The 12,600-nt window shown below is 45.7% G+C and overlaps 1 protein-coding gene across 1 annotated transcript in view; it reads left to right on the top strand.

Annotated features, from left to right (window-relative positions):
• Nucleotides 1-12,600, top strand: part of BARX2 (BARX homeobox 2) — a 94,488-nt gene that overhangs the window by 77,275 nt on the left and 4,613 nt on the right. Inside the window, exon 3 of the mRNA XM_004379329.1 lies at nucleotides 4,530-4,614. Coding sequence (XP_004379386.1) covers nucleotides 4,530-4,614 — 85 coding nt within the window. The remainder of the gene's footprint in view (nucleotides 1-4,529; nucleotides 4,615-12,600) is intronic.

Raw genomic sequence — 12,600 nt, 5'->3', positions numbered from 1 at the left:
TATTCTGACTCATAGCGACCCCACAGGACAGAGTAGAACTGCCCCATAGGGTTTCCAAGGAGCGGCTGGTGGGTTCGAACAGCTGACCTTTTGGTTAGCAGCTGATCTCTTAACCACTTTAATTTACTGTCTTAACTGCAAAATATTTATGAGTGTGTTTGTTCCTTCACACTCACTCTGGAGGATGACTGAGCTAATGTGTGACCCTCTTTATTGAGGGGATTTTCTCGTCCTTGTTTCTCTTTCTTCATTTGCTCCCTGCCTTGTCCATGTCAGGCTTGACCCCTATCAAAGAGCAGGCAGGAAAAAAAGTAAGGAAATCAAACTCAAATATATCTTTTAAGCTATTTAGTATCTGTTCTGAAAAAAAATTTAGTATAAGAGGTGTCTGAAACTCACCAACTCAAGGGAATTCAAGTTAATCAAGCACCCACCGAACGTTTGCTGAGTGTCTTCTGTGGGCCAGGCACTGGCGGGGAATATGGGTACAGAAAGAGAGTCCTACTCTAAAGGAGATCATGGGGGAAGGAAGTAACTACCAGTAACTGCAATATGAGGGCAGTGGTGGTTTGCGGGTGGAATTCTTGCCTCGCAGGCAGGACACCCAGTTTCGATTCCTGGCCAGTGCACCTCAAGTACAGGCATCACCCGTCTGTCACTGGAGGCTTGTGTGTTGCTCAGACCCTCAACAGGTTTCAGCAGAGCGTCCAGACTAAGACAGACTAGGAAGAAAGGCCAGGTGATATACAGATGAAAACCCTATGGATCACAGCAGTCTGATCCCGTTGTGTATGGGGTTATCATGAGTTGAGCTAACTTGATGGCAGTCAACACAACAGTACAGTGAGCTGTGCCGATGATGTCCCTGAGCACTGTGGGACCACAGAGATAGAGCTGAGTGTATCAGAAGGGGCTACGGAAGGCTTCTCAGAGAAGGGGGCATTTAAGAAGACCTTTGATCCACACAGAGGTAATGCCACCCGCAGAGGCACAGGGCAGGTCTCGCTGGGCATATCTGGGGACTGTACGTGGTTGAGACAGCTCCAGCTTAAGGTGGGAGTGGGAAGGTGGTGGGAGATGAGGCTGAAAAGACGGGAAGGGCCCAGGTTGCTAAGGACCTTGTATGCCTGGCTAAGGAACGTGGCCTTTGTTGCTTAGGCAGTCGGCAGCCATTAAGGGCTGGAAGTGACATGACTACATTTACATTTTAGAGTAGTCCCATTGGTGGCCATGACTGATTAGAGAGGGGGAGATAAGGTAGGAGAGAACCCCGGGATAGTTCCTGAAGACCTAAATTAAAGTGGGGATAGAGAGGAAAGAAGAGACTGGCAGACCATGTTGAAGGTGGAGTGGACAGACTTGACGTTGGTGTGAGGATGTGAGAAGAGAATTGAGAATTCCGTGGTCCCTGAATTGGGCAACCAGGTAAATTACGGTAACATTCACCGACGTCAGAATGCAGAGGACAGAGTGGATTTGGTGGCAGAAGTGTGAGTTCTGTTCTGGACAAGCTGCATTTGGGGTGCCCCCGGGCAGACAGAAGAGGCAGGTCTGTGAACAGGGGATTAAATCGGTGAGATTCCCTTGGTTTTAAATAGCTGTTTTTTATGCCCCCACCGTGTAATTGAGAACCGAATGTACTTTTCCAAAGCAAGTGGCGTGAACATCGCGATTTATAAACTGTGTGTTGATATGTCCGAAGGGCCTCAACATGGATGGGTAAAATGTCAGGCTTAATTTTGAAAAGTCAGAGGAATTTTTTTTATAGAAATGTTAGTTTCCAGCAAGCCTCCTGGGGCTTCCGGATACCTGCCCGGGCATCGCACAGGTGACCTACACAGCACTGATTCACTTGCTTGGGGAGGAGGACACCATCTGGCTGGCATGGAAGCTGCCGCCTTAATCCACCCTCTCACGCGTTCCTCACCTCTGTACGTGACCAGGGCCATAAGCCCTTCCTCCTCCCACAGCCTGTTCCCTCCTCCTCTTTGTTTCTCCCGTTTCCTAGGTGACCCCATTTAATCGAATATGCAGGGAAGTGAGAATTTGTGATGGTGGCAGGTAGTGAGAAAAAGCGGATGACAGTGGAGCGTGTTTCTGTAGCCAGAGAGAGTGAAGGATGCATTTTTCCCAAGTGAGCTCACACCTTTTGCTAAGGCCACGGCGGAGCTGCGCACTGAACCTTCCGCTGATTAACGTACCTGTTGACCTCAGGTGACCCGGGAGGACGTCTCCAGGGAGACCTGGGAGACCAGACGTCGTGGATTGGCCTCCTGGGTTCTGCAGTGCTCCATTAGTGGAAGAGCTAAGCGTCATTGGCACCGAGAATTTATTAGCTTCGGTCTGTTAATGACTTTCCATTAAACTGTCATCTTTCAGCAGCCCTTCCGTGTGAATGCAGATTTAAGACAGGTTCAGCGTGCCTTGAAGGGAGACTCTGCTTTTATGGTTGGAGATTTAAATCGTGTGCTTTAGTCAGAGCAGGGGGGCTGGACAGCTGCACCTGGAGTGCCAGGGGTTTGCATCGGGAACTTTCCATGCTCGTCCCCACTGGTCTTCCCCGGGTTAGAGGCCCCTCATGACTTTTGCAGCTGAAGAACGCCCACCTGAGATGACTCACAACTCAGGCTCCTGGCTGGGAGGCTTGTGTGAGTTAAGGGGCCTCCTCACATCTCTGGGAACCTTCAAAATGAGGCTGTATCAAGGGCGGTCACCCCAAGTTTCTACATTAGTGACCAGGGCTGGAGCCACTCATGGAGGTGGTCCTTCCAGTCGGTGCTAAGGTAGACCGGGGGTTTGTGTCAACCCTGGGCATCGGTCTGCAGTCTCTAATGGTCCCCAGTTTCAAGGGCTGAGGTTGGAAGCCTGGCTGCACACCTCCCTTTCCCATCCCACATGCTCCTCTCAGATTGTTTGCTACTCTGTGGCCACCAAAGACTGAGCAAGAGCTTTCCTTTGAGAAATCCAGTTTGTACAGAAATGTCGTAGGTGGGGCAAGTCCCTATGCAGAAGGCGGTGTAGAATCAGACACAGTGGATTTGAATCCCAGCTCCACCCTTACCTGCAGGGAGCCCTGATGGTGCAGTGGTTAAAGCACTTGGCTGCTTTAAAGGTCGCCAGTTCAAATTCACCAACTGCTCCACGGGAGAAGGATGTGGCAGTCTGCTTCTGTAAAGATTTATGGCCTTTGAAACCCTATGGGGGCAGTTCTGCTCTGTCCTGTAGGATCTCTGTGAGTTGGAATCGACTTGACAGCAGTGGGCTTGGTTTTTTTGGCTCCACCCTTACTAAGTTTCTCTTCCAGGGGTCAGCAGACTTTTTCTGTAAAGGACCTATAGATAGTATATATTTTAGGCTTTATAGACCATATGCGTGTGTCACAGCAACTCAGTTCTGCCTTTGAAGTGGGAAAGCAGCCATAGACGAATACAGAAACGAATGGGCATGTCTGTGTTCCAGTAAAGCTTTATTTATAAAACAGGCAATGGGCAGGCTCAGACCCATGGACCATAGTTTACTGAGATCCCTCATCTGTAAAATGGGAATCTTTATACTTCCCTTATAGTGTTGTGGAACAGTAAATGAGATGGCACAGATCGGCGTTTAGCATAGAGCCTGATACGCGCGTGGCGCCCACGAAATACAGGCTTTACGTTTGGCAGTAGCTCCACCTGCACGCTTCTCGGCACTTTCTGGACTGACATGCGGGTCTTTTCAGAAAACTACAGAGAAACGCAGAACCATGGTTAGCAGTAGACCAAGAAGCGGGAGGGGCTACAGGTTTAGGGTTCTGTTTGCAATCCAGCATTATAGCAATTTAGGGCAGCTACAGTGAATTCGCATGAATCGATTAAAAAGTATTTTTGAGGACTTGTTCTGGATTTAACAATGTGATAGCACGTTAGTGGGTATAAAAGGAGCAGAAGGCGTACTCTGACGGGTTAGTCGGGGCAGCAGAAATAACAGGTGAAGTGATTAGGGAGCAGTCAGAATGCAGGCCTGTCTGGGTGACTGCTGGCTGTGGGAGCAGCACAGGGGAGCCAGATGTGGGTGAGCTGCAGGGTCTAGGGGGCTTACCTGTGGGAGGGGGAACCTGAACTGGATCTGGAGGGATTAGCAGGGTTTCAATAGGGAAGATATGGCTTTGCCTTTTATTTCCAATCTGGACTTTGGGTTGGAGTCCTCATTTTGTACTGGGTCAGAGTGAAGACTATGTCAGGAACAGGCCTTTGTAACCAAGGCGCAGAAGCACTTTCAAGTCCAGCTTGGATAGTGTTTCCAGGATGAGGACTGCCCCACATATCCCGTTCATAGGCAGCTGCTTCTTATTGTCCCAGAGTTTCATCCACAGAGTCTTGGAGAGAAGAGAGGCCCTTTTGGGAAGAGTTGGTTTTTTGGAGAAGGTCCACACTCTGGTAGCGAGTGCCTGGAGCTAGCCTCTAGACCCCGTCTCTAACTGCTCTTTCTCTGCCTGCCTCACCCTCATCTTCCTCATCATTGGAGGGTCCTTTGTATCTCTCGCCTTCCAGGTTGGACTTGGCCCAGTCTCTTGGACTCACTCAGCTGCAGGTGAAGACGTGGTATCAGAATCGCAGGATGAAATGGAAGAAAATGGTAAGAAAGAAGAGTGGATCTAACCCCTGCCCAGCATGATGGGGCAGATTCTTACTGCAGGGGCTGGTGGGAAGACAGGAGGACCAGTGGGTGGTGTGGGCTCCCGAGATGGGAAAGCGTTTAAGATGCTGGCTAGGAGTGAGGCTGTTTGAACTGTAAGATAAGCCGTTTCCTGACCTGGATTTCCTAACCAGAAGGATACTCTTTTTCACAGTTTCCTTAAAATTAAAAGAAAAAGAAAGCCCACAGGCTTCTCAGTTGCTAGTTTTAACCCCACCTGCAAGCCTTTTCAAAGAACTTCCTCCCCCTCCCACCAATAGCTAAGAATAGAATTGAGTACTCTGTTTGCAATGACATATAGGGCACATCTGTTCTTTTAGCTGTGTGTCCTCTAATGCAGTGATTCTCAAATTTAGGGCAGCAGGGTAACACGAACAGTAATCTGGTATGGTAATAGTAATAGTAGGCCCCATCCCAGGATTCTGATTCCCAAAGACTGTGACAGGCCTGGGATTATGTATGCTAACTAGCACCCAGGTTATTTTGACTCAAGTGGTATAAGGACTACAGTTTCGGTAATACTGCTCTTAGTGCCTAGCTAATGAATATTTCCATCTTTGATTTTTTAAATCTACTTGGTAGAATAAACATCTCTGTATTTTAGGGACCCAGGACCTCATAAAAGTTTTATCTTTTTTTTTTAAACCAAAAAAAGGAAACCAAGCCTGTTGCTGTCGAGTCGATTCCGACTCATAGCGACCCTACAGGACAGGGTAGAACTGCCCCACAGGGTTTCCAGGGAGCTGCTGGTGCTGACCTTTTGGTTAGCAGCTGTAACACTTAACCCCACTGTGCCACCAGGGCTCCTTTTTTTTTTTTTTTTTTTTAAATCCAAGGTAGCTGATTGTTTGATTTTTCAGTTTTGTAAACCACAAGCGACAGGGTCAAAGCCCAGAGACAAGATGAAGGTGGTGGTGGTGAGGAGGGAAGAAACCCACTCCAGTCTTTAGAGACGAGGGGCTCAGGCGTGAGCCTTTCTTACAGCCTCGCTGAATCTTGCTGTCCTTCTCCTCTCGTACTGACCGGGCACTCCGTGCCTTCCTGGAGGACATTCTCATTTGCTAAATCATCTGCCATGAGCCACATGTCCTGGTATTTCAAGGGCTGGAGTATGATGCTTTTTAGCGTAATGAAATAACAAAGCCCCTCTTCTCCCCACTTTTCAGGAAAAAAAAGTAAACGAATAAGATATTGTCTCAATTTTGTGTTTACGTCCAATAATTAAAGAAAAAAAAACTTTTCGTTCTTGCTATTCTTTGCTATTGTCTGCTAGCAATGAGAGGGGAAAAAAAAAACAAAAGAAATTACAATGACTATTAATGGGAACTATCTGAAGAAAATCAACAAGCAGCATCTAATATATATCCCCCAGAAGGGAGTGCTGGGACAGTCTCGTCATTGTCAGGACCTGCCCCTGAGATGGAAGGATTTTCAGTGGAGGCCAGCTTGGCTCATGAAGCGCCCAGGGAGGGAGACGGAGATGCCAGTGGCACATATAAGCACACACACACACTGCGTGAATCAACACATACACACCGAAGTGTCTCTTAGGAGCCAAGCCCTGTCCTACGTACTGCAGGAAGGAAAGACAAAAATACCACCCCTGCTTTCATGGCGTTTATCATCTATTTGGGGAAACAGGACACAGGAAGCAGCTAGGGAGCCCCTTGCAATGACGTGCTGCATTGTTGATCATAGACTTATGAGCCTGTGGTAGTTCGCAGGAGACCTATGAATGGGATTCAGCGAAGTACAGTTGTTCCAAAAACTCTAGAAGGCTAAGACAGACGTGAAACTTGTGGCGGAAACCTCTGAGGAGACTCATGTCTAAAAGAGCCAGAATTGGGACTCAGAAGCACCAGCTGTGTTCCCACGCTTGCCCCTCCCTGGCTGATTGCGGGCAAGTCCCTTCACTGCTCTCTGTGCAAGTTCTACCGCCCACCTCCTTCCTCGTCCATCATCATCATCGAAATCAGTGTCTGCAGAGTGGCAGAGGCATTGTTGAAATTGCTTATCTGCGATCATTTCATGAGTCAGGTGATTAAGGCATTGACAGCCTGCCACCCCTGCCAGAGCCATCCCGTGTGTATAGGGTGGTGTATATGTCTTTGCCCCGGTCTCTCATGTCACTTGTTTGTCACCAGCCGCTGTGCAGCCCGCAGTGCTGTGGGCTGGGTGGGAATAGTTACCTCTGCTGTATAAGACAAAACGGAAGTAGCTTGGCAGGCCAGCCAAACTCGGGCCCCTGTAGGAAACAAGAGTACCAAATTCACTTTAGCAATAATTTATGGAGTACTTACTTTCACCAGGCAGTGGAGATACAAAGATAAGAGGTGAACACGTCCATTTAAAAAAAAGGTACTCAGTCAAGTGAGGGAGACAGAGCTGCACTCTAGTATCATCCAGTGTGATCTGGGCACAGCTGAAGGATTTACAGGACGCAGAATCAGTAGAGAGAAGGGGAGGGGATTCGTGGATGAACAGAAATGTGCCAAGTGAAGTGGGGAGGGTATTCCAGGCAGAAGGATGGGACAGAAGTACCTGGGGGCTTGGAAGTACTTCAGCATGGCCGAAGCTAACATGTGAGGGATTGTGTTCAGCTGTGGATCTGAGTTCTGACTCCCTCAGAACAGGGAGGCATTGTTGGGATTCTGATTGCTTCATCTGTTTTCCTGCTAAAACTCTTTCAAGGCGCTATCTCTTCAGGTACTCTGGAGGAAAAGAAAAAGATAATTGGGTAATAAAAATGTCTCAAGGCTAGTAACCTAATTGGAACTGGAAAAAGATTAGCACTTGATTCTCAGAGTTATTCATATGGCTGCCAGGGGCATCGCTGCCAGAACCAAGATAGCATCTCTTGACTTGTTTTTACCAGTCAGCATTTGTAACCTGTAGCGGGTTGGGTAAATTTAATCTTGCACATTAGATGGGGCACTCACCCTCTATTCTGTTTCTCTTGGCTTTGGTTCCAGTAGGACCCACAGTGTGTTGCAACCAGCTGAGGGTGCCTCATTATTCAGTGGTCTTCTTCAGCTCTGGAATAAGCTTCTGTTCTGTGAGAGGATCCAGATGGACATACACCATCTTTCTCCCCCACTCACACCACTGGGTGGGCCTCACACCATACACCATAATTATCGTTCACACCAACAGTCTCTAGATAGTCAACAGGTCCCGTGAAATTGCTCCTGGTTGCTAGCTGCGTAATCTTGAGCAGGTGACTTCACCTCTGTGCACTTGTTTCTGCATCAGTAAAATGCAAAAGATTTATCTCATGGGTTATGGTACTAACTGAGCTAATCTCTGTAAAATACTTCAGAACAGTGCCTGCCACATAGTTTGCAGACAAGAAATGTTAGCTGCTATCATCATTATAATTCTTTATCTATCTACAGAATTCATGTGTCCAAATGATCCAGCTTTTTGGAGGCCAGGATAGAGCCGGAAGTGATTTCCACAAGTTCCCAGGGCTTTGACCTCTTTGTTGGCTGTTTCCTGTCTGAAATGGGGGGGTAGGAGTTCCTCCCTGGCTGACATTCATGTCGCCCTCCCCACTCGCCTCCCCCTGGCCCTGCCTCTGGGGCAGACTCATCTAAGCACCTCGAAGAGGGAGCACAAGGCCTTGTCTTCACCTCTTTAGGAACAGGACGTTTAACACCCAGTCTAGGAGGGCCGTCTGCCAGAGGGCTAGCAAGTCAACAGCATGCCGGGTGCCTTTCTGAGAAACAGAGATAGATAGGCGTGTGGCTGGGCATTGTGTGGCCGCTTTGGACCAGGGGACAAAATTAAACTGGCTCTAGAAATAATTGGGGCGGGTAGTGTGTGGGGGGTGGCCCTGGCCCAAGGGCCACAGGGTGCATGAGAGGGCGCGCTCCTGGAGTGGGTTGGGGTGAGGTAATTGCATGTGTCAGGTGTGCTGGAAGGCAGGGAGCCAGAGATCAATGCAGAAAGCAGCCAGGAGGGTAGTTATTTTCTAATTATTGCTGGGGTTGGAATGTTTTGTTCCACTCAGAAAATGGTTTGATTGTTTCTTTTTTTTTTTGAGGATCAGGCAGGCAGCCATGTGGGGTCTGGCCTGGCTGTGTGGGTGGTGTTCTCTAATTGCTGGGGCTGGGCTTGCTTTTGCCAATTAGGTGGCTTTCTCAGACCTGCCCTTTTATAACTTGATTACTGCATGGGGCAACTTAGTTCTGTATAATCTCTTTCATACTGAGTGGAGCTGCTTTCAACATGCAGATTCCATCTTGGCACATTGGGTACTTTCGAAAGCCTGTGCACGGACTGAAATCAAAATCAGATACTGACTTATGTGAAAAAGAATAGGGACATCTTCTCCCCAGAGGTGGATTCTGTCAGTGTCTGCACCTGTTAAAGGGCTTGTGCACGTCTCTGTGTTTGCTGTTCGCTATCTGGGGGAGAAGTACGGTGACTGAGCAGGTTCCCAACTAAAAGGAGGCGTTTGTTGAGGCAAGAATTTACTTACACAAAAATTAACTCAAAATGGATCATAGACCTAAATCATAGACCTAGTACTATGCAATTCTTAGAAGAAAATATGAGTGAATCTTCATGACCGTGGCTTAGGCAAAACCTTTTTAAATATGACACCCAAATCACAGGTGACAAAAAAAAAAAAAAAGATAAACTAGACTCCATCGAAATTAAAAACTTTGGTGCCACAAAGGACATCGAGAAAGTGAAAAGACAACCCATAGAACATGAATAAATATTTTCACTTCTTATAGAACTCAATAAAAAGATAAACCCAATTAAAAAATGGACAAAGGATCTAAATAGACATTTTTCCAGTAACGATATACAAATGGCCAATAAACACATGAAAAGATACTAAACATCATTTTTATGCTTCAGGGAAATGCAGACGAAAACCACAATGAGGTGTCACTTCACACCCATTAGGATGGCTAAAATGAAAAAGGTAATAACAGGTGTTGGTGAGGATGTGGAGGATTGGAACCCTCACACACTTGACGCTGCTGGTTGGAATGTAAAGTGGCACAACCGCTTTGGAAAACAGGTTGAGAGTTCCTCACAAGGTTAAACAGAGAGTTATTGTATGACGCAGCAATTCCTCTCCTAGGTATATACCCAAGAGGATGAAAACATATGTTTATGCAAAAACTCGGACATGAACATTCAGTAGCATTATCCATAATAGAATCTGGAAACCCAAATATCCATCACCTGATGAATGGATAAACAAAATGTATGTCTGTACAATGAAATATTACTTGGCCATGAAAAAGGGATGAAGTCCTGATACATGCTGTAAACATGCTAAATGAAAGTAGGCAGTCAGAAAAGACCACATACTATGGTAAAACCTGTTAAAGCTGGAACCTCTGTAAGGCAGAAACTTGTCAGCGAAGGAAAAGTCACATAGTTTCCACTAATAGAGAGTGATAAAAAAGTGGTGAGACTGTACCCTGTCAAAGGCGGAAAACTTGCAAGACCTGGAAAAACAGGCAGTACCGTTGAGTTGCAGCTCTCACAGGGTTTCACTGTATATGATTGCATTCATATGAAGAGCCCAGAACAGGCAGATCTACCGGGACAGAAAGTAGATTAGTGGTTGCCTAGGGGTGGGGAGTGACTGCTACTGGGTGTGAGATTTCTTTCTGGGAGTTCAAAGTGTCCAAAAGTTGGGCTGTGGTGACAGTTGCATGACTCTGTGAACATACTAGAAACCATTGACTTGTAGAATTTATCGTCTGTTAGGAAATAGGTATGGACGAAAGGTATGGCATGTGAATTCTACCTCAGTAAAACGGTTTTTAAAATAAGAACTTCTGTTTTGACGATTTGCTCCATTCATTCCTAAAATTCAGCACCTGGTGAGATCATCTGCCACTCTTAAAGGAGAGAGATGCAATCAGTAAATACTTACTGAGTGCATCAAAAGTTAGTGAGCAGTTAGCATCTCGGAATACAGAGGAAGAAGAGGCAGGGTTTGCTTCCAAGGAGCTCGTGTGTCAACGGGAAAGACACGGTTAAACTAGGTATGTAAGTAGCCGGAACATACCCCAGCCCAACTACCTGTCTAGTCCAGGGCCTCCTGCAGCCCTGCTCACCAGATGCCCAGAAAATCAACCACTGCACCAAGCCAGGGTTCAGAGCCGATGGAGGAAGCAGGGTCTTTGTTACGTTCAAAAGTAACATATAGTTTATTTGTGCCTACCTCATGGAATTCTTGTGCAGATCACAAATTGGGATCATAAATGTGAAAGTGCTTTGAAAGCAGAAAACACCACTTGAGGTACTAGCATTTTGCTTACTCTCTTCAACTCTGCGAGAGTTTGTTGAGAAAGGGTTTTTTTTCAGCATTTGTTGAATACCTGCTATGTTCAGGGAGGGAGTGGGAGGAAGAGGCAAGTGAACAGACAATGACAATAGTTTATGAAAATGCTCTGAAGTATAGGGTGCTAACAGGGCACCTGGTGGAGAGCATTTAACTTAGACTTGAGCGATCAGACAAGACATCCCAGAAGTACTGCGTACTCCGAGTTAGCCAGGTGAGGAGGGTAGAAGGCTTATTCTGGGCAGAGGGGCTCAGTTCCTGCAGTGTGCCTAATACAGTGCCAGGGAAGCTGGCTAATACAGAGGATTTATAAGACCAAGCTTTGTGCTCAAGGAGTTGATGGTCTCAGTGCGGAGAGAAAGACGTACTTTCATGAAAGTAACACAAATGATAGCAGCTACCTTTTATTGAGTGCTGTCTGTGTGTCAGGAACTGTTCTGGTATTTTTAGACACGTTGTCTCTCTTGGTCACCCTAAAAGTGACCTGTGAGATAAGACATTGTCTCTGTTTTACAGATCAGGAAACTGGGGCTCAGAGTCTTTAAAGGACTTCCGCAAAGACAAAGCTCATCAGTGGAAGAGCAGGAGTTTAATCGAGTTTTTCTACCTTCAATGCTAGAACTCTTTCTACTATGCTCTGTTAGTTTGAACAATACAAGAGGATACGTTTTATAACCTCCTGTTTTGATTACAGAAATGCTTATACATTGTTGAAAATTTAGAGAGAACAGACAAAATATAAAGAAAAAAAATTATCCATGATCTTGGCATTGTAAACAAGGTGGTATATGGTCTTCCAGCCTCCCAGCTGGATTGTGCTGTCTTATAACTTGTTTTTCGCAAAAAATATATTAGTAATATTCCTCATGTTGTTAAATATTCTCCTCTATAATAATTGTAATGGTTATAAAGTATTCTCTGTTCTGTGTATACCACAATTCCTTATCCAGTTTTGTTACTGGTCCTTTAGATTGTTTTTCCTCTATTTTTTTTACTATGATAACCAATATTGTGATGAAAATTTTTACGTATCACTCTTTGTCTGAGTCTTTGATGCTCTCCTAGGGCTAAATTTTTAGAAGTGGAATTTCTGTGTCAAAAAGGTATGCACATTATAAAGCTTTTTTTTAAAAAAAATTTTTTTTATTGTACTTTAGATGAAGGTTTACAGAACAAATAGTTTCTCATTAGACAGTCAGTACACGTATTGTTTTATGACATTGGTTAACAACCCCATGACATGTCAACACTCTCCCTTGAGGACCTTCTTTTTGGTGAAAATATGATAGCCAAAGTTACACCATTTCAAAAGTTTCTACATGTACAACTCCGTGACATGGATTACATTCTTCCAGTTGTGCTGCTATTCTCATTATCCTTTTCCAAATTATTCTATCACCGTTATCTTCAACTCACTGTCCCCTAGGCTTCCCATTAAAACTTTTGAGTTGCTGTTGTCAATTTGATCTTACATAGATGATTTTTTTTTGTACCTTAGATGAAGATTTGCAGAACAAATAGTTTCTCATTAAACAGTTAGTACACATATTGCCCTATGACAATGGTTAACAACCCCATGACATGTCAACACTGTCCCTTCTCAACCT

The sequence above is a fragment of the Trichechus manatus genome, unplaced genomic scaffold (assembly GCF_000243295.1).
Source record: "Trichechus manatus latirostris isolate Lorelei unplaced genomic scaffold, TriManLat1.0 scaffold00064, whole genome shotgun sequence".
Taxonomy (NCBI): domain Eukaryota; kingdom Metazoa; phylum Chordata; class Mammalia; order Sirenia; family Trichechidae; genus Trichechus; species Trichechus manatus.
Note: the sequence above shows the minus strand (reverse complement) of the source record. Positions and strands in the feature narration are given on the sequence as shown.